Genomic DNA, 21,237 nt, shown 5'->3' on the forward strand with positions numbered 1-21,237 from the left:
CAAATTACTCGAGTCCGACTCCTTGCAGTTGCTGAGCCGCTGCCTGAGTAACTCCTGCACCAATAGGAATAAAAGAGGAAGACTCAAGAGAGGCCAATCAGGGGTCCTCTCTTAGTGGTGACGTCATATGTGATAGGCAGGGAGGGGACTACTTTCAGGAAGGACAGCGTGTGTTGCATTTGTGCCTGCCCGCTATAGTATACTGCTGCAGCCTGGGAGGAACGAGCAGCCGACTAGCAAAAAGCAGAGCAGAATGGACGGTAAAAAGGTAGGCGTCCGTTTTACCGCGGGTGCAGGGGTTATTACCGTTCTCATAGGGTGCGGAAGTAACCTCTGTTTGCATTTGCGGTAAAACTATGAAATTTTCTGCTGTTCCCGTGGTTTTGCCATGTATTACCACGTTTACCCACTCCCGTGTCATTCTGTAGATGGCAAGAAGGACCACATGCAAATGTGGCCCTAGGGGCTGTGGAGCGACTGATTGCTGAGCTTCCACGGTTTATGCATGCAGGTGGTGGAGCAGCTCATAGGACCTTTCTGAATGTAGAACTGCTATTATATTTCAGTCTGAGTTCTAGATATGAATAGTGTCTGGGACTCTGAGAAGGGGGAATAGGAATATGATTCTTGCCAGGAAGGATGAGGATAAAAATTTTGAAATGTGCAATGAACCTGCTTAGGAGGTATGAGGGATGGATGAGCCTAGCCTGAAGGGGAGGGGCACTGACCAAGCTAGAGTGAGAGGGAACCTAATGGGGGGTGGGGGGGGGGAGAATCAGTACAGGGAAAGGCAGGTCAGGAGGAAGTAGAAATCAGAGAAGTATAGAATGGGGGAGATATGATAGAGGTTTATAAAATACTGAGTGAAATGGAACACGTAGATGTGAATCACTTGTTTACTCTTGCCAAAAATACTAGGACTATGGGGCACACAAAGAAGCTACTAAGTAGTAAATTTAAAATGAACCTGAGATAATATTTCTTCACCCAACGAGTAATTAAACTCTAGAATTTGTTGCCAGAGAATGTGGTAAAAGCAGTTAGCTTAGCAGGGTTTAAAAAAGGTTTGGCTAATTTCCTAAAAGAAAAGTCCATAAGCCATTATTAAGATGGACTAGGGAAAATCCACTGCATATTCTAGGATAAACAGCATAAAATCTGTTTTATTGTTCTGGGATCTTGTGAGGTACTGGACTGGCCACTGCTGGGCTTGATGGACCTTCAGTCTGTCCCAGTATTACAATGCTTATGTTCTAATGAGTGGAATAGGTATTGGGGGGGGGGGGGGGGGACATCTGATGGAGAAAGTGGAAAATGAAAATGTTAAAATACAAGATTCTACAATGTTGAATCGTAGTTAGCAATTTGTTGTATAGTTAAATCGAGGTTGATGAATGTTATATGCATATGCAAGATCTGTACAACATTGTGTACGTTATTGCAGCACCAATAAAAATGTTTTAACATAGGTATTGTGGGGGATTAAGCATCCTACCTCAAAACAAATGTCAAACTGCTCTGGGAGAAAGAAATGAGGGAAAATCAGAATTAGAAGACATTAAGGCTCGGAGGGACTGAGAAAGAAGTGGGGATGGTCTGAGAGAAACGAAAGTGTATGGTGTGCACAGGTTAAGTGGGGAAGAGGAACTACTGAGAACTGGATGGGAGGGGGAGAATGTGGGTTGTAAATGGGTAAGGGAGACTGGAAAGCATAGTGTGAGTGTGCTGTAGATGGGTTGGGAGTAGGATGGTAAACTGTGGTGATCAGTTGGGGTTAGGGAGGAAGAGAAACTGGTGAGACTTGCAGTGCTACCACTAGCATTTCTTTTACCCACAAGTCCTCCCTGTATGTGCGCCACGTGCGGTGCTCTTCATTTAAAGACATACACAACCCATACTCCTGCCGGAATTCTGCGCGACTGCAGAGTGCAGAATTCCACAGATGCGCAGAATATCTGTGCAGAATCTGCACTCTGAGCAACCTCCCCAGCCCAAAGCTCGTTTGGTTCCCTGGCTCCCTCATGCCTTGATCATTCCGCCACTGCTGCAACCCCCCCCCCCCTCCGAGTCTTGGTCGTCCCATCACCCCCCCCCCAAGCCTTTGTCATCCTGCCATTGCCTTGCTCGTACTGCCATCCCGCCACCCCTCCTTGCCTACCTGAGTATGCCCTGTTGGTCTAGAGGCCTTGTCGGAGGCAAGAAAGAACCCCACCCTTTCCTGGCCACTGCTGCTCCTTTTTCAAAATGACCAAGACTTCCAGCGACAGTCTCATGAGATTACCACTTGAAGTCTCGGCGGCCATTTGGAAAAAGCAATGGCACCGACCCAGAGCAGTGGCAACAGGCAGGAAAGAGTGGGGTTCTTTTTTTTCTGCCCCAAAGAGGTACTCCTGTGCAGCTTGTGCCTCAGAAGTGGGTGCAGGGGCGACTGAAAATAAAAGTGTGGAGAGGAGGGAGCTGTAAAAATAGGTGGATACTGTGGGGGTAGAGGGGGCTGTAAAAAAAGGAGTATAATATGGGGCGAAGAGGGCAGTAAAAAAAAAAAAAGTGGCTCTTGTGTGGCTGAAGGGAATGTACACGCGTCAACCTTTTCTCACACGAGCACGCAGCTTTGGAACACACTGCCACGCAACTTAAGAGCGATCCACGAACAAGCATCCTTCCGCAGACTACTGAAGACCCATCTATTTGAATCAATTTACGGAAAGAACCAAAACACATAGAGTTCACACTCACTGTTCATCAAAGCATCATACATCCACTTATGATCTCCCATCCCCTATAATTCAACACTACTCATACACTTACTCACAGAAATATGTACACCATATGCCTTTGTGTCTTAACACTGCCCGTAAGCTTCATGTTGACGTTCCATTGTGATATTCCTAATGATAATTCGATTATCTCGCATAATTTGTACAATATAACCCATAACCAAGTTGTAACAAATGTATTTTCATTATTCTTATCTTATTGTAAGCCACACTGAGCCCGCAAAGAGGTGGGAAAATGTGGGATACAAATGCAAACAATAAATAAAATAAATAAATAAAAAGTGGTGCATGCTATGGGTGGAGGGAGGGCTGTAAAAAAAGGTGGATACTTTGTGTGTGAATGTAGGGGGGGAGGCTGTAAAAAAAAAGGTGGATGCTATGGGCCCTGTTTACTAAGCCACACTAGAGGCATGCTAGCGTTTTTAGTGCACACTAAATGCTAGAGATGCCCATAGGAATATATTGGCATCTCTAACATTTAGCCTGTTCTGATTTTTAGTGTGTGCTAAAAATGAAAGTGCACCTTAGTAAACAGGGCCCTATGTTTGGGTCGAGTGAGGAAGGATAAGGTGGATGCTATATGTGGGTGCAACGAGGGGGCTGGGAAAAATATGGGTGGTAACTGTGTACAGGGAGTGGGGCCTGTAATATTGGTTAAATTATGAGTAATAAACTTGTAGAATTTGCAAATTTTGTGCATAGAATTTTGCAGAATTTGCAAATTTTGGGCGTAGAACTTGTATTTTTTTTTGGTGCAAAATTCCGGCAGGAGAAAACCCACCCCATGCTTTAATTTCCTTTATACAAACTTGGTAATTTGTGCCGAGTTAAGCACCCCCAATCATTTAGAAAAGTTGGCTCCTATGAGTTCAGTCACTGTTTAATACTGGGTCACAGAAAAGAACCTTCAAAGAACAAAATTATGTTAAGTTTTATCACGTTGACAGATTATTTAAGGTATCACACCTCTTTTTTTGTAAGTTAAATACGTTACACAAATTTGTTTGTATTTCTCACAGTACTTGTACCAGTCCTATAATAACTCTCCAGATTCACTCAAACTTTAGCTCAAAACATTTTCTACTCTTACAATCTCACTTCCCTTCAAATTACTTCAATATGCCTGTAACTTTCTGACCCAAAACACAAGTTATATTTCTCTTAAAGACTCAAAGCCACTTCACATTCAACCTCTTTCCTTCCAGTCCATACTTTCCTGAGCTTCCCAGGTCCCCATGGAAGAACCCTTATCAGCCAATCAGAAACCTTATAACATCCTTCTACTCTGACAGCCCCCCCCCCCCCCCCCCCCCCCAACATTGCTAGAATTATAAAGTTTAACATGGAAAATTCAATTTTCACACATCACCTTACCAGTGTTCCCAATGCTAACCTCATTTATTTCCCAGGAGTTTGGGCTTATTTTTTTCTGAAGTCCTGGGTAGCTTGTTTTTGGGCTTGGAACACAAAGAGAGTAAGGGTCGGGAGTGGGACTGGACACACTAAGATAAGCACTGCAGGACAGTATTTACTAGTATTGAGTAAGTGCTGCTGTTCTGGCTGTGTCTTTCTGTGCATTTCAAGCCTCATTGTGGGACTCCAATAGCGTCTCTTCTTGAATTCCAAGCCTCGTTCTGGTGCTCCCAGTGTGTGACTGTCAAGAGCTCTGTGTGTTCATCTCAGCGCCTGTGGCAGGGAGCCTGGACTTTTGGAAGCCACCTTTTAGCACAAGGCACCCGAGAGTGGTAGGGAAAGGAGGAAAGGGACTCAACTGAAAGTGGAAGAGTCTGATCGCCCGCCTGGGGAAAGGTAAGAGCAGTGGTCTGTTACCTAGGTCCCCTTTTCTACCCTATTCCTGGGGAGGGGGCTGTTGGATTTGTGTGTTCTGCTTTTACTGTTTAACAGTCTTATGTAGTTTACTGGTATGATTGAGTGACTCACTGTTGAATGTGGGTTAGGTCTCTCCTTTTTATCAATGGAGTTCTTTTCTATTTCTGATGATTTGTTATAAATTATGTAAACCTCTCTGCAAAGGCAAGCGGTATATTAAGCTTTTTAATAAAGATAAAGATCACACACTGGAGACACTGATCCTGGAGTGTTGTACAAGCATTTTGCGGCTCTTTGGGACATTGTTGCCACCTCCTGTGATGCTTTAGCCCATGCCCGGTTGGCGATGTGTGTGTGCAACCCCAGGCTGGCTCAAACCTGGGGGAAGGGGTTACCAAGTGCCTTCTTTGGGGTGCGTTGCAGCTGGGCTCTTTAGAGCAGGTTTTCTGTCCAGAAATGAACCTACGTGCTCCCCTTTATGTTTTTCTAGCAGTAGCAGAAATAAGTTTTTTTTTTCTGGGGTCTGGGTAACTATCATACGTCAGAGAACAGGGCACGAGCATCTTATTACCGCTTGGGTTGTTTGCAGTGTGTCTGAGCATCAGTAATCTGGGCCCGTACTTTAAAGAATTTAGGAAGAGAATCAGTTTGATTCAGCACTCTTTTCTCCCAGCTTTCTCTCCCATCACGTGTTTTGAAGGTTCCAAGCAGAAAAATAGTGGAATTGTGTTAGTTGAACTGACAGCTGTTGCTGACATGGTGAGGAGGGAGGGCTGGAGGGCCATGTGCTTTATCCGTGGTTAGTCTGCGGTTATTTATTTATTTATTTATTAGGATTTATTTACTGCCTTTTGAAGGAATTCACACAAGGCAGTGTACAGCAAGAATAAAGCCTAGTTGAAGAGCCTAGCTTTCACCTGTTTCCTGGAGTAGAGATAGTCTTGTGTTAAGCAAAGCCTTTCAGGGAGAGCATTTCAGTGTGTGGGGGTTACTCCAGAGAAGGCTTGCTGCTGGCAGGTATCAAATACTCATTTCTGTATGTTGTGCATGTGTGAACTTGAGGTTGCCTAGGTCAGGGATGGTGAACTCCCATCTTCAAGTCTATGAAGTCTGCTTTCAGCATTTCCATAATAAATGTTCATTGATTATATTTGCCTAAAGTTGATCCAAAAAACTTAATATGCATAGCTGGATTCAGTAGCATATCCACCATGGCTGAGAACATGCAGTTGATGTACTTGAGTTGATATGTTTATACATATCAACATGTTTAAGAGTGTTTTTAGTGTATGATTAAACTATTTCATGTAAAAATTGGGTTTATTTTTGGGCTTGTTTTTGGCAGTGAAGAGGGTCCATCTGGACTGAAATGAAGGACAGGGGGCGCTAGGGGACAAAGGTAAGAGGTCTCTGGCCTCAACATTATTTTTATTTTTATTTTTTTATAGGCCCGGGTGGGGGGAGGTTGTTGCCTTGGCGCTCCATTGCTTTTCTCCATTTTCTGTGTTAATGCCCTACCCATCCCCTGGTGAAGAATGCCCTGAGCAGGGGGTCTGATTTTCTTTCATGAGCTGCCTTTTGCAAAGGAAGGGAGGGGGTAGTTTGTGAAGGAAAAGTTGAGGATCCTCATCAGGACACTGCAGTCCCTGCTTTAGGATGCAAGGTATAGGAAAACACCGGGAATCCTTCCCACCCTGGCCTCTGGAAAATGGCAACATCATCGCAGCATACCGATTTTATAGCCCTAAACTGTTCTCATCCTGATTGATTCTTCCATTTCTCTATGCCGCAAGCAGTCTTCCTCCCTCCATATAGAAGGATTCCGCTTCGTCTGGCTGTCATACTTGAATCTTGTATATAAAAGACTATATGGTGTCAGACTGGCATGTCAGACAAAAGGTTTTGTTATTTGAAATAATCATTAACCTGGAGCTGATGAGGTGTAACTAGAACAGGAGATGAAAGAAGCGAATTCACAGATGGTAGGAAATGCTGTGTCAGTCTAAGTGGTTCCCGTCCTAAAAGCAGTGCTCTTCTATCACTGTGTTGCGGAGAGAAGAAAAAGCCCGCCAGGCTGAGGCGCACTAACTTCGGTACGTCCCCCCCCCCCCAGCCAATCAACAGGTGGCTGTGGTCCCACCCACCTCCATTCATAAGGACCCAGCGTTGTCTCTTCGCTAGTGGAACATAGATCGTGATCTTTTTCCCAAAGCCAACCTTGGAGCTTGTGGTCATCCTTCTTTCACTGTCTCGTTGTACTTACCTCCCTCCTGCTCCTCTGTGGGTCTTTGGACACTGTAATGAGAATGGAAAGTGTGTCTTGTCTAAAATCCAAAGGAGACTTTTTCATAAGATGCTTACCAGCCTCTTTTTCTAACAAATTGGGTATATCATATTTTCAGCTGTTAGTCTAATGGACTCATATTTGTCAAGTTCTGAAAACCAGATGGTTGGGGGTAATAAACGCAACATGAGTTACCCATCCCTGCAGTAGTAAAGTTCAAGACCAGACAGAATTGTGAGAATGAGACATTTCTATTCCCACACATAAAAGGCTTGATGCAAGAAAACTGGACTTTGTGGTCAAAAAGAAAAGCGGGAATGTCAGTGCTAAATGACTATGCTGTACTCTGTGGAGAAAGAGAAGATCCTCTTGTATTTATAAATGCACTTAGAGACCTAGAAAATGTGATGGATATATACAGAAATTGTCCCATTTGTATTGGGTGCCACCAGCCTGATGTAAAGAATTTCCATTCAGATCTTGATATATTGCCTGTGCATTTGATACCTCGTGAGCTCTATTAGGAGGCTCTCTTTGGAACAGTGCAAGTGTTGAGGCAGTATTAGCAGTGAACCTGTCAAAGTGAGATAATCTCCAACATGCCCTGGTACAGGAGTATGGTTCAGTTTTGTCATATTTTGAAACACCATTGTGTATATGGCACCAAATACCCCCTGTGTTTTATTCAGTCTTGATAAATAGCTCTTCTTACATAGCAAATCAAAGCGATGAACAATTAAATAAACTGGTGTCCCAACATTATAGCTAGTAAGTAGAGAACGCATGGCTTGTGGAATTCTTTTCAAACCTTATGTGTGTGTTTGAAAGGTGCAATTTCATAATTCCTATGAGTCAGTGTTTTTTATGCATGGTTGTTGGAACTGCTTTCCCCATTTTTTTTAGGGGGGTGAGGGAATTCATTTTTCTTCCATCTCCTACTACATGCAGAAACTTTGGGGTGAGAGAGAGTGGATCCTACTCAGGTACATGCCACTCACTAGGGCCAGCTACTAGGATTGTTCTGAGCTGGAAATGTGCCCTGTGTGACACACCCCCTAGTGCTCCTATCCTGCCAACTGTGTCACAGCCAAGCAGGAAAGGCAAATGATTAGGATACAATTTTGGAGCCCCCGCCTTCCTTTATTTATTATTTATTTATTTATTTATTTATTTATTTAACAACCCTTTGTGGCCGCGCACTGCCCGCACATAGCTCACTACGGACCTGCCAGCCACTAATTTTCTGCGCCATTATCTAGATAATGCTGCTGAAAATTACCAAACTGCTTCTGGAGTAGCCTTGCTATTTGGACATAGGACAGTAGAAAGGCTGACCTAACTTTATTTGGGCAGTTATCTGGATACCAATCTGAGTATCACTGATACTTGGATAAGAGCCAGCAATTGCTTTATACTCGGATATTCAGTACCAGTATCTGGGAGTGAATAATCAGGCTGAATATGGGGGGGGGGGGGGGGGGGTGGGTGTCATTTCTACAGCACAGGGATCACCACCTCCCTTTTTGTGACTAGAGCTGTCATCTAATGCTGTGGCCCCAATGTCTTCCCATTGGCTGGATCATAACCACAGTCTCTGCTGCTAGTTTTTTATTTTGTACCCTGCGCTTTCCCACTCATGGCAGGCTCAATGCGGCTTACATATACAGGTACTTATTTGTAGCTGGGGCAATGGAGGGTTAGGTGACTTGCCCAGAGTCACAAGGAGCTGTGCCTGAAGTGGGAATCGAACTCAGTTCCCCAGGACCAGAGTCCACCACTCTTACCACTAGGCCACTCCTCCACTCCTAGTTATGCTGCAAACAGGGAGGGTAGGTTCACTCAAAGCACCATAAGAGAGCCAGGCAATCAGAAGGGAGGATTAGAGATCTGCAGCCAGAATTTTTAAACTCAGAAAAATGTCCAGACTTGTTAGCTATCGTTCTGGCTTCGTGACATAAATATCAAAATCAGCAGAATCCTGAAAATAGCCAGACTGTTGTCAATCCTAACCGCCTGAATCCTGAGCACATCTGACAGGACTCCCCTAAACTTTGAACCCTAGGTGTGCTCTTAGTTTGCTAGTGCATTAATCTGGCCCTGCCCATTGCAAAAGATATTAGTAGCAGCCGATAAGAAAGCAGAAATGTTTCACAGCAGAAATAACAACAAAGAGCCTGAAATATGTATCAGCATAATTTACAATGCAGTACATGACAGCTAAGGAATTATGTGTAATCCACACATGGGAGGGGGGAGGATTTTCATGGGGCTAACTTTTGAAAGTGAAGACAATCTGTGGGGTAGGGGGCCAGTTGTAGATATAATTTTTGGTGTTGAGGTAGTTTGCAGGGTATTAGGAAGATTGCCTGGGTAGTTTTTAAGGTGTGGGACCAGTTTGTAGCATCAAGGGGCAGTTGCAATGAATAGTGTTGGGGGTAGATCAGTTTGCGGAGTGGTGTGGCAGTTGTGGGGGATACTCTTTTAAATCCAACTACACTAAACTATTCAATGAGTGAAAAAATATTTTCTCCTATTTGCTTTAAATATACTACTATGCAACTTTATGGTGTGTCCCCTAGTCTTTGTACTTTATGAATTAGTAAACAATTGATTTATGGTACCTGTTCCACTCTACTCAGGATTTTGTAGACCTTTATCATATCTCCCCTCAGCTGTCTCTTTTCCATGCTGAAGAGCCCTAACCTCTTGTACCTTTCCTTATACGAGAGGAGTTCCATTCCCTTAATCATTGTGGTCACCCTTCTCAGTACCTTCTCTAATTTCACTATGTCTTTTTTGAGATGTGGCAAACAAGAATTGCACGGCCCAGACACAGCAACGGGAAGAGAAAGGGGAGATGCTGGTCTATGAAAGAGATCCTGGGCTGCTAGTGGGGGAGAAAAAAGAGAGGGGATTGCTGATCCATGGGGGAGGGGAAAAAGAAGGAGCAGTGATATACTGGATTGCAGGGGAGGGGTGTTAGAGGGCATAAGATTAAAGGTTTGTTTAAGGAGCCTATTATTATTTCATTGGCCTTGAGTGGAATGCATCAATATATACCAGTTCACTGCAGTGGTGTAGCCATGGGTTGGTAGGGGCCTACCCTCCTTGGACTCAAGACCAGCCAGTAGCGGTGCACCCTTGCAGTGGCTGATGGGTATCCCAAAGACCTGCCAGATGAAGACTCCCAGCAAATGTTTCTCTCCTTTCTTAGTCAGCGATCCTGCATCTCCCACAGAGTCTCAACCCCCCCCCCCCCCCCCCCCCCCCCCCGGTGTTTGATCTGGGTCTCTCCTGAAGGTTGTTGGCAGCAAGCAGCAAATCACATACATCACTTTCAGTAGCCCCAGAGCCTTCTCTCTGATGTGGTCTCATCTATGCGGAAAAAGGAAGTTATGTAAGAGGGAAGGCTGTAAGACTGGCACGCACAGTGTGTGTGAATCACTGTTGACTGCCACTGACCTCTCAAAGTGAAGAGAGGGGAGGGAGGTAAGAGACAGACCGAGATGCTGGATTTCCAGCTGGGGAGGGTAGGGAGAGATGCTGGTTTGTGGGTGGGGTGAGGAATGGAAGAAAGAGGGAGAAATGCCAGACTGCAGGTGTCGAGGGGGAGTAGCCAGAGAGGGGAGGAAGATAGAAAGAAAATGTTGTGCCCACCCAAAATTGGCCATCTAGCCATACCACTTGTTCACTGTGCCACTTCTAATTCACCTGTGTAATATGGACTGTAGCATTGCATTGTGATTATCCATATATTTCAGTTGGTCTCCTCACTGCTCTCACTGTAACAAGCATCGGATACCTGTCTTGATGCAGTAGCAAAGATTATCAGACCATATCCGTCTTTTTTGAATGTGTTCTCTGATTCTGATCCTTCTCTTAGGATTAGTTGGTCACTTTGGAGTGGGTTTAACCTTATATCTCACTAAAATCCTGACTTCATTATCTAGTGTTTCTTCACATCTGGATCCTGTTACCTCTTCCTTGCTTAGATCCTTTTTTTAGGTTTATTTGTCTCTATGTTGTCTCTTGTAAGTCAAAATCATGAAGAAGGGCAGTGTTGGAAACAAGTCATTGCTAGGCCACTTTTGAAGTCCCCAGCTCTTGATCCAGTTGTATCTGCTAATTAATTTCCTATTAACAACACTCCAAGTTACTGAAAAAAAATGTTGTATTACAACTTCAGATCATTCTTACTAAGACACATTCATTGCATCCTCATCAGTTTGGGTTTCAGGCCCATTATAATACTGAATCCTGTTTTCTTTCCCTCATGAGTGAGGTTAGGCTGCATTTCAGTGCAGGTAATATTGTTGTGATAGTCTCACTTGACTGCAGTGTGGCTTTCAGTCTGTTGATCATGCACTATTACTGGACCATCTCCAATCTAAGGCTATTAGGAGGTAGAATGTGGCAGTGGAGTGGAGGAGTAGAATAATGGTTAGTGCAGTGGCCGGGGAACTGGGTTCAATTCCCACTGCAGCTCCTTGTGACTCTGGGGAAGTCATTTAACCCTCCATTGCCCTAGATACAAAATAAGTACATAGAAACATGATGGCAGATAAAAGCCAAATGGCCCATTCAGTCTGCCCATCCTCCGTAACCAACTCTTCCATTTCCTAAGGGATCCCACATGCTTGTCCCATGCTTTCTTAAATTCTGACATAGTCCTCGTCTCCATGACCTCCACCAGGAGGCCATTCCATGCTTCCACCACCCTTTCTGTGAATGAATACTTTCTTAGATTCCTCCTAAGCCTATTTCCTCTTAACTTCATTGTATTCCCCCTCATTCCAGAGTTTTCCTTCCTTTGAAGAAGGCTCATTTCTTGTACATTAATGCCCCTGAGATAGTTAAATGTCTCATCATATCTCCTCTCGTCCAGAAGCGAAGCCAGGATGATGGCGCGGGGTGAGCGAGAGCGGCATGAGAGCGGACTTCTGCCGGCGCACATTTTCAATGCAACACATTGAGAAAAAAATAAGCGCCGGAGCTGGCAGAACTCCTTTTGGGAGAGCGGCCGCTCCCCTGGCGCCCCCCCCTATCTATGCCACTGCTCTCTTCCGCCTTTATTCCAGCATATACATGTTGAGGTTCCTGTCCCTGTATGTTTTATGTCCAAGACTGCTTACCAATTTCGTAGCTGCCCTCTGGACTGACTCCATCTTGTCCCCTATATGCTGTTTATTCTAGTTCGATCTGGGTTCTTTTGATTCTCTCGTCTTCATGAGCACATAAAGAATCAACACGTGAGCACTTTTTTTGTGCTCTTTTAGAACTAGGTATTCACTGTTTATATTCTGTTTATATCCTTCTGTAGGTGGAGTCTCCAGAATTGCACACAGTACTCTAAATGGGGCCTCACCAGAGACTTATACAAGGGCACTATAACCTCTTTGTTCCCGCTGGTCATCCCTCTCCTTATGCACCCAAGCATCCTTCTGGCTATGACCGTCACTTTTTCCACCTGTTTGGAAACTTTAAGGTCATCAGACACAATCATCCCCGAGTCCCGCTCTTCCTTCGTACATAGAAGCACTTCACCCCTATATTGTATCGTTCCCTCTGATTCTTGTGATCCAAGTGCATGACCCTGCATTTTTTAGCATTAAATCTTAGTTGCCAAATATTGGACCATTCCTCAAGCTTCGCTAGGTTCTTCCACACCTTCCGGGGTGTCCATCCTGTTGCAGAGTTTGGTATCATCCATAAAGAGACAAACCTTACCAGACAGCCCTTCCGCAATATCACTCACAAAGATGTTAAAAAGAGCCGACCCTAGGATCGATCCCTGCAGTACTCTATCATCAGAGCAAGCTCCATTTACCACCACCCTCTGTCTCCTTCCGTTCAACCAATTTTTAACCCAGTCAGTTAGTCTAGGTCCCATACCAAGGGTACTCAGTTTATTTATGAGTCGCCTGTGTGGAACCGTGTCGAAGGCTTTGCTGAAATCTAAGTACACCACATCTAGCACCCCTCCCATGTCCAACTATTTCGTCATCCAGTCAAAGAAATCAATCAGATTTGTCTGACATGACCTGCCTCGGGTCCTGCATTCCATTCAGTTCGAGAAACCTCGCAATCCTCCGCTTTAGAAGCGTTTCCATTAGTTTACTCACCACTGAGGACCTGTATATAATATAATATGCAAACTGCTTTCATTGTAACCACATAAAGACAATATATCAAACCCCATCCCATTTTCCTTCTCCACCCCCACTGTTAAGTCTTTTATGGCTGATAATACCTATCATGTAACTGTGAATGGAATTTTTTTTCGCATACCTTGGACAGCAACAACTTTTTGTTGTTATATTGTTAGCAGCATGAATGTCATTACAGGGACTTCAGGTTGTCATGTTCCCTGTTTTTTTTTTTTTGTTTTTTTTGTTACATTTGTACCCCGCGTTTTCCCACTCATGGCAGGCTTAATGCGGCTTACATATTGTATACAGGTACTTATTTGTACCTGGGGCAATGGAGGGTTAAGTGACTTGCCCAGAGTCACAAGGAGCTGCCTGTGCCTGAAGTGGGAATTGAACTCAGTTCCCCAAGACCAGAGTCCATCACCCTGACCACTAGGCCACTCCTCCACTCCAACAGTTTGCTTTCTGGAATCTTCCTTTGTGGACAGGGCTTTGCCATCCTGCACTCTGTTTGACTGTATGGGCTTTTTGTTACTATGGAAACCAGAATAAACGGAGGGGGCAGGTACTGCAGGCTACCTGTCAGCGGGGCATTTTTTCTAGCAAAAAAGGTGCCGGTATTCAAATGCTAGGCCACCCTTCAAGGGTGGAGAGATCAATGAGGGACCCACCCCACAATAGCCAGGCCCCCTGCAACCAGTCACAGAATCTATGATAAGACAGAATTGGTGTGTAGAGCCTGAGCTCTTTCATTAAAACTTGGGGTCCATGGGTCAATTTTAGCAGACAGTAGAAAAGGTGCCGGTACTCAGTACCCCCAAGTACCCCCTCAAAAAAAGCCCTGCCTGTCAGCGCAAAAGGGCTTGCAGGTTCCATGCTGAATACCAGTGTATGAATTGCTGCTTCTGCCTATGAGTTACCATCGCTATGCAGCACAGGAGTAACCTGAGGCATTGCTACAGCAGCGATGCTCTGGCACCTACCTAGCCTATGCCTAAATCTCGGCCTGGATACAGGCGATGTTTAATGCAGGAAATGAAGCTTTCAGTCTCTCTTCTTTTCCATTTACCACACCTACACTAACCCACTTAATAGAGATGGCGATTCAGTGCGTGACATACTGTATCAGCTGTCATTTTATAATTGTGTCAAAAGAGACAAGATGGCCGCCGAGTGTGCTTGCTAGCAGCCACCATTTACTACTGCTCTCTGATTTCCTTACGATGCCGAAGCGAAGGGGCAAGTCCGCCTCCAGTGCTCCACAGCGATCGGCTCCTACTTCACATGACATCCGCTCTTTTCTTCAGACGCCAGCAGTCCCATCTACTGCAGTGCTCGGAGTGCCGGGAGATAGCCCGCTGATACGCGCCGGTGCGAATGGAGGCATGGCGGCGTCTCCAGGGCTAGAGCTTACGCTCAGCCCCGACACAAGGGATCCACCCCCTCAGCTGTTGGGCTGTAGCACCCCGTCAGAGTCGACTTCGAATCAGTCCCCCGGAAGGGGAGAGACTGGTTTCAATCGGGAGGCAGACCATCCTCTGACCGGAGGGCAGGAAGCCTTGATGGCTACACCGAATATTACAACTAACTCGGTGGGGAATTCAGCAAACTTGAGCCCGGTAGGACCACCATTTTCTTCCTTTGATATACACAAGCCAGCAGAAGTTACTCTAGACTCTTTGTGGACTCTGATTGTAGATCTAGGGAAATCAATTACCCCACAAATAAATAGATTAAACCAGGAAATGTTAAAACAAGAGCAAAAAATAAACAACATGGACTTAAAAATTGTGAAACTGGAACAGACACAAGAACAAAAAGACTTGGATATGAAAAGGTTGCTTACCCAACAGGAGGTCATGATTAAAGATTTGACATCATTAAGAAGGAAAACTGAATTGCTTGAGAACAATATTAGGAGTAATAATTTACGTCTGATAAATTTTCCCAGACAAACTGTTATATCTCCTAGGGAAATGTTAAAAAAATATATAATGGAAATTTTAGGTGTAGGGGAGGATTTAATTCCTCCTTTCTCCCAAGTGTATTATCTTCCAGTTAAAGGTGATCAAAAAATAACAGGCCAAGAACAACCATTAAATGTCACTGATTTATTGGAATCATCAGACAATGAGAATGTAATTCCATCAACATTAATAATTACAGTGGCATTGGCACCTGACAAACAGTGGTTAATGTCCATGTATTTTAAGAATAAAGATAAATCATTTCTTGGTCAGAAAATACAAATGTTTCCCGATATCTCCAGAGAGACACAAAAGCGTAGGAAATCTTTTCTTTTAATGAAACCAGCAGTAACACAACTGGGTGCAACATTTTACTTGCGATATCCTTGCAAGTGTGTGGTGAGATACCAGGCAAACAAGTATGTGTTTTTTGATCCAACACAGCTGACAATATTCCTTACCTCAAGGCAAAATAGAGGTATTTAAACATTCTGTCCCATTAAATATGTGAAACACTGTGTAATGATGGCTGCTATCATTTAGTGCTCTATCTTTGAAAATTTATGTTTATAAATAATTCCATTTCTTTAAATCTTGTCTCATAAAGTGGACTTGAGCAAGAAATTTCAAATAAGTATCTGTTTGTTATATTTTCTTTGAAATGATTGAAATGTATTGCTTTTCAAACAAGTATTTTGCTTGATTATAAATGTATAAATTTCTATAAATAAATAAATAAAATAAAAAAAAAAATAAAATAATTGTGTCAAAAATTGTGCCATTGAAAGCTGAAGATGCACTGACATATTTCACAATTTTTAATTTAAACATTTTTCCCTCATAAAAATATAAAGTTTACACTTGTATTTATATATTTATTTTTACTTTGCCCATGCAGTGTATCGCTGACTTCCAATTACTTACAGAGTCAAATTTAAGGTTCTGGTTCTTGCTTTTAGGTCTATGCATTCTGGTCAACCTACTTAGTTGCATAATGTTCTTATTCCTGATGCTTCTCCATGATTTTTGCACTTGTAGCATGACGTTAGTGTTCTTACCTCCCCTTTCTCATACTTGTCTTCAGTCAACTCGCAGTTGTTTTTTATATTTTGACTCTCTTATTGTGAAATGAGATTTTTAGATACCTTACTCAGGTTTAAATCGGACCTTAAAGCATTTTTGTTCTCCCGGGCCTCTGTAGATTCATTACTCGACAGTCAGCCAAGGAGGGAGCTCTTTGCACAGGCCTTGCTCTTTTTATGGGTATTTTTTTTACTATACAGTTGCTAGAACTTTTCTTATTATCTGATGCTTTCATTATTTAATTACTTGTAAACCACTTACTGCACCCATGACCTGAGTACAGATCCTGTACTGTGATTTCTGTCATGTAGCCAACCTCTGGCCAATTCAGCCATTCATCTACTTTCAGTTGGTGAGTACTCTGCCTTAGGGGGGGGGAGTAAAGATTACTGAGGAAGGCAATGGTAGACCATCCCACTTATAGTCTGCTAAGAAACCAACAGACAAGTAGCAGTCCTCATAAATCATCCCTGACTTGTGTAGAAGGGCTACTTTTACAGGTCAGTATTCAGCCAGTGGTGGTCAGTGTTTTAAACGCTGACAGCCAAGGACAGAATTAGCCCCAGATATTCAACGATGGGCCATGTCTGGGCACTGGCATTGAATGTGCTGTGCTAATTACAGTTACCAGAGCTTATGGTTGCCAGAGCTTATGCAGATTCTGGCCAATATTCAGCCAGGACCCGCATAAGACACTTACGTGAGCTCTGGCTGAATATCGGCTAGGACCCACATAAGGGGTGCAGGTGCCCTCTGCTCCTCCAATTTCCCCCTCCCTCCCACCCGTAACATGAAGGGCTGATTACAAAAAATGGGGCAGAGTATCAAAGAAGTAAATAAATGTTCTTTACAAACATCTCTTGCATTTATCTAATGCTCTCAAACATATCTGTTACTGTTTTTTTCCGCTGGGAGGCCACTCTATGCACCTACTACCCTTCGTGTGAAGAATTGGTTTCTAATGTTGAATTAGTTTCTAATGTTTTGCCTAAGTGAACCCCCTTTCAGTTTCCTACCATGACCTCTTGCTCAGGAAATTCTTCTGGTGCATTATTTATACCACAGAGGTATTTGAATGCCTCTATCATATGCCCCTTTCCCCTTTCTCCTCCAGGGTATACTATAAATAATCACAAGAAGCAAATGTTTTCCAGAGGAAAGAATTTCTAGAATAAAGAGGTCAGGATATGAGACCCAAAGGAGGTAGGCTCAGGAGTAACATTTGGAAATATTTTTTCCTTGGAACAGATAGTGGAATGAAATAACCTTTTGTTAGTATGACATAGGCATCCTCATATAAAATCATCCCCCCCCCCCCATCCACACATGCATAAATTCTTCATTCACATTCATAAATTCATTGTTTGCATCCCTAAAATCAATGCATATATATAAAACTAAATTTATTGACTTAAAAAAATTCTAAGGTCGAATTCTATACCAGGTTGCTGTCAGTTATGAGCCACTCAAACCTATGAATGCATTGGCACTCATGCAGGTAAGCAAAGCAACCAAGTGCTATTCTGTAAAAGTATTCATAAGTGGCATTGTGCATGAATGCAATCAGGGCATTCATGTGGGCAGAGCATAGGAGAGGCTGCTACTTACGCATGCAAGACTACCTCTACTTCAGGAAGCAGGTAAAAGCCTGGCTGTTTTCTCAAGCCTTTAATGCATAGGGTGATTGACTATACACCCTTTCTGCACCTAGACTAGCTTGCTACACACACTGTAACTTAGACCAGTCCCTTATATCTTGATTAACTATACAGAGAACTTGCCTTTAGTTTAGCCACCCACTTATTTATCCCAGCTGACTGTACCACGCATCTTGTCCCCATCTATATATCTGCACTTGGTCCCTCAGTTATATGGTAAGCTGTATTGTAGAAAAGCATTAGTATCATAGCAATGTTATTTGAATTGTCTAATTATATGCTTATTAGATATTCCATCACTGTTATGTTTGCACTGTATTATGTCTCTGTTATTTGAATTTCAGTGCTGTTAAATGTGTACATCTTTTATCCTGTTTCATGGTAGTCTTTATTATTAAGTTTCAGTTTGCTGTTTTCAGGTTTTTCTCTCTCATTGTATTTATGTTTATACTTGTACATTTTACTATTGTTATGCTGTTAACAAAATTGTAAGTTTGATGTTAAACTGTACGTACACCACCTTGGGTGAATCTCTTTATAAACGTAGTTAATAAATCCCAATAAATAGACTTACAGATTACAGTAAGTTAGGTGCACCCTTGCTGCATTTAGACATCCACAGTTAGCGGTTAGTGCAGTGGGCTGAGAACCCAAGTCCCACTGCAGCTTCCTGTCATCCTGGGTAAGTCACTTAACCCTCCGTTGCCCCAGGTACATAAAACAGATTGTGAGCCCAGTAGGGACAGATAAAGTACCTGCATAGAGTATATACACTGCTTTGGTTCTACCACAGAAAGATGGTATTATCAAGTCCATGACCCTTGACCTATGTGGAAGGCGGGCCAACACTAGGTTATGCTAGTATTCTAGAATGGAATCTGGGTACCCAGATGCCACTGTGCAATAAGTTATCACTGTGCGGCACTGGGATGCCTAAAAGGAGGCATTGGCTTACAGAATAGCCCTTTATATGCAGACATAAAACAAAACAAATGAGGCAAAATTTGTATCTGTATTGCGAAAAAAGGAAAATAAAAAGGTGAAGGAAAGCCAAATATTAGCTGTTGCCTATGGAAATACTACAGACAATGTTTCCTCTAAGGTGTGGCGTGGTGTGTGCTAATTTTTTTCGTGTGAGCAACAAATTTAAAAAACCAACAATTTTTGAGCGCCAGTATTAGCAATGCATTTCTGTATATAGCACAAGAAAACATTTTTATGAGCTGTCATTTAAAATCTGTAAGCAGTTTTCTTAAAATGTATGCGCAATTGCTCATGCGCTCCACTTAGAGGGAGCATTGACTACAGATATTATATTGAGCAGATTAAATGGGTCTTAGAGTTGGGAGGGCTTGTTTTTCTACTCATAGTAACATAATAACATAGTAGATGACGGCAGAAAAAGACCACGGTCCATCCAGTCTGCCCAACAAAATAAACTCATATGTGCTACTTTTTGTGTATACCTTACCTTGATTTGTACCTGCCTTTTTCAGGGCACAGACCGTATAAGTCTGCCCAGCACTATCCCTGCCTCCCACCACTGGCACAGACCCTATAAGTCTGCCCAGCACTATCCCCCCCCCCTTTTTTTTTTTTTTTACATTTGTACCCTGTGCTTTCCCACTCATGGCAGGCTCAATGCGGCTTACATGGGGGCAATGGAGGGTTAAGTGACTTGCCCAGAGTCACAAGGAGCTGCCTGTGCCTGAAGTGGGAATCAAACTCAGTTCCTCAGTTCCCCAGGACCAAAGTCCACCACCCTAACCACTAGGCCACTCCTCCACTGCATTTGTTTTTGGAAAACAATGTCTTCCCAGAACACTTAGCATGCTGCTACTCACCTTTAAGGCCTCTGTAGATATTCTGTTCAGTTGTCATACATCTCTATACTGAGCTTTTAATGCTCTTGTGTGTGTGGTATAAGGAGTTTTTTGTAGTTCATGTTCTTTAATAATAATAAAACATATTTCAAGATAAATGGGTCTTATCCAACATCATATTATGTGGGTCATTTACTAACAATTAGTGTGTGCTAGCAGTTTTCTTGTGTTATATGCCATAGTGGACCTTGCAGCAAACAACACACGATCACAGCATTACCATGTGCTTCTGAGTCAGATGAAGTGTTGTGATCTAGTCTCAGTTTTACCTGTGGCTTTCTGAGTGACTTTGGCCAAGTATCTATTTGCAAGTTCTTCAGCAAGTCTGAGAGTTTCTCTACTAGGGATGTTCATTTATTTGAAATTGTTTAGTTTCACGTCATTTAAAGACCAAAGCAAAGGGGGAAAACCCCTGAAATTTCGGGGGGGGGGGGGGGGGGGTTCTGTCTGAAATAGTGCATGTGCTGTCGGGGAAACTCTTCATGAGCAGTGCACACCCTTTGAAAACAGTTTTCCAACACTGCCCGTGAAACAAAAATAATAACAAAAAAAATCTAAGCTAAATTAAAAATCCTGTGACTCTTGAAAGTCAACGACATTGAAAATTTAGGTCTGCACACCCCAGTTCTGTACTAATAACATTGCTTTTACCTTCTTCCTGCTAGTGACTGCTGATACGGTGGCTTTTTGAAGTGCTTTGTTTTTATAAGATGTCACTCCACATGAGGGGTGAATAAAGCACTTGACACACCCAGGGACTAGGGTAACAAGTTTTGTAATCAAAACACGTCTTTTGTATATTTTTTAGATGGAAAGGAGGAAACAGATGCCAAAGAACGCAGTGGCACTACTGTTTTAAATATAAATGATGATTCTGTTTTAAAGTGCTCTGTCATCATTGTGACGTTTACAGATAAGGATTAGAAAATGCCCTAATGGTTCATTGATGGCTTCCCCGTCTTCTTTACAATGGATTCTATGGGATAATTGCCATCTGCAGTTGCTACTGATGATTAATTATACATTGGGGATAACAGTACAGCAATTGTAGCAACTCCCCCTCTCCCATCCCACATAGTAGTGATTCATTATAGTCATAGTCTCAGAAGGTAATCTTCACTTATGAAGTCAAGCAGGTTATCTACAGCCCATAGTGTCAATCTGCAATCTTTATTATCTCAGTCCATGATATTAAAAATGTTTTAAGAGGCTCCTGCCTGGTTAAACCATGTTGAGTGGTCTGGGAGGGGATATTCAATGACACATAACTGGGCAATGCCACAGAATATCTCCTCTAACCACCGTGGCACTGTGTAGGCAGAGTTGGGGATGAGCTGGGATTTGCCAATACCAATGCATCTTTTGCTACCCACTATCCCCAGGATTCTATATATGGCGCCTTAATTTCTGCACGGAAATTGAAGCATATTCTATAACCTTGTGTGTAACATAATTGGTTAGCTAATCAGCACTGTTAATTGGATGTTAAGCAATTATCAGCACTAATTGGCATTAAATAAGATTTAAGCACACAACTTGCTAAGTGTATTCTGTAAAGGGGTGCACCTAAATTCTAAGTCACATCATTGAAAAGGAGGCATGGGCA

The 21,237-nt window shown here is 43.0% G+C and overlaps 1 protein-coding gene across 1 annotated transcript in view; it reads left to right on the plus strand.

The window, feature by feature from the left end:
* Positions 1-209: 209 nt before the first annotated feature.
* The window catches only part of RAPH1 (Ras association (RalGDS/AF-6) and pleckstrin homology domains 1), a 629,351-nt gene continuing 608,323 nt past the window's right edge, over positions 210-21,237 (plus strand). Inside the window, exon 1 of the mRNA XM_030209745.1 lies at positions 210-268. Coding sequence (XP_030065605.1) covers positions 254-268 — 15 coding nt within the window. The 5' untranslated portion in view covers positions 210-253. The remainder of the gene's footprint in view (positions 269-21,237) is intronic.

The sequence above is a fragment of the Microcaecilia unicolor genome, chromosome 7 (genome assembly GCF_901765095.1).
Source record: "Microcaecilia unicolor chromosome 7, aMicUni1.1, whole genome shotgun sequence".
In the NCBI taxonomy this organism is placed as follows: domain Eukaryota; kingdom Metazoa; phylum Chordata; class Amphibia; order Gymnophiona; family Siphonopidae; genus Microcaecilia; species Microcaecilia unicolor.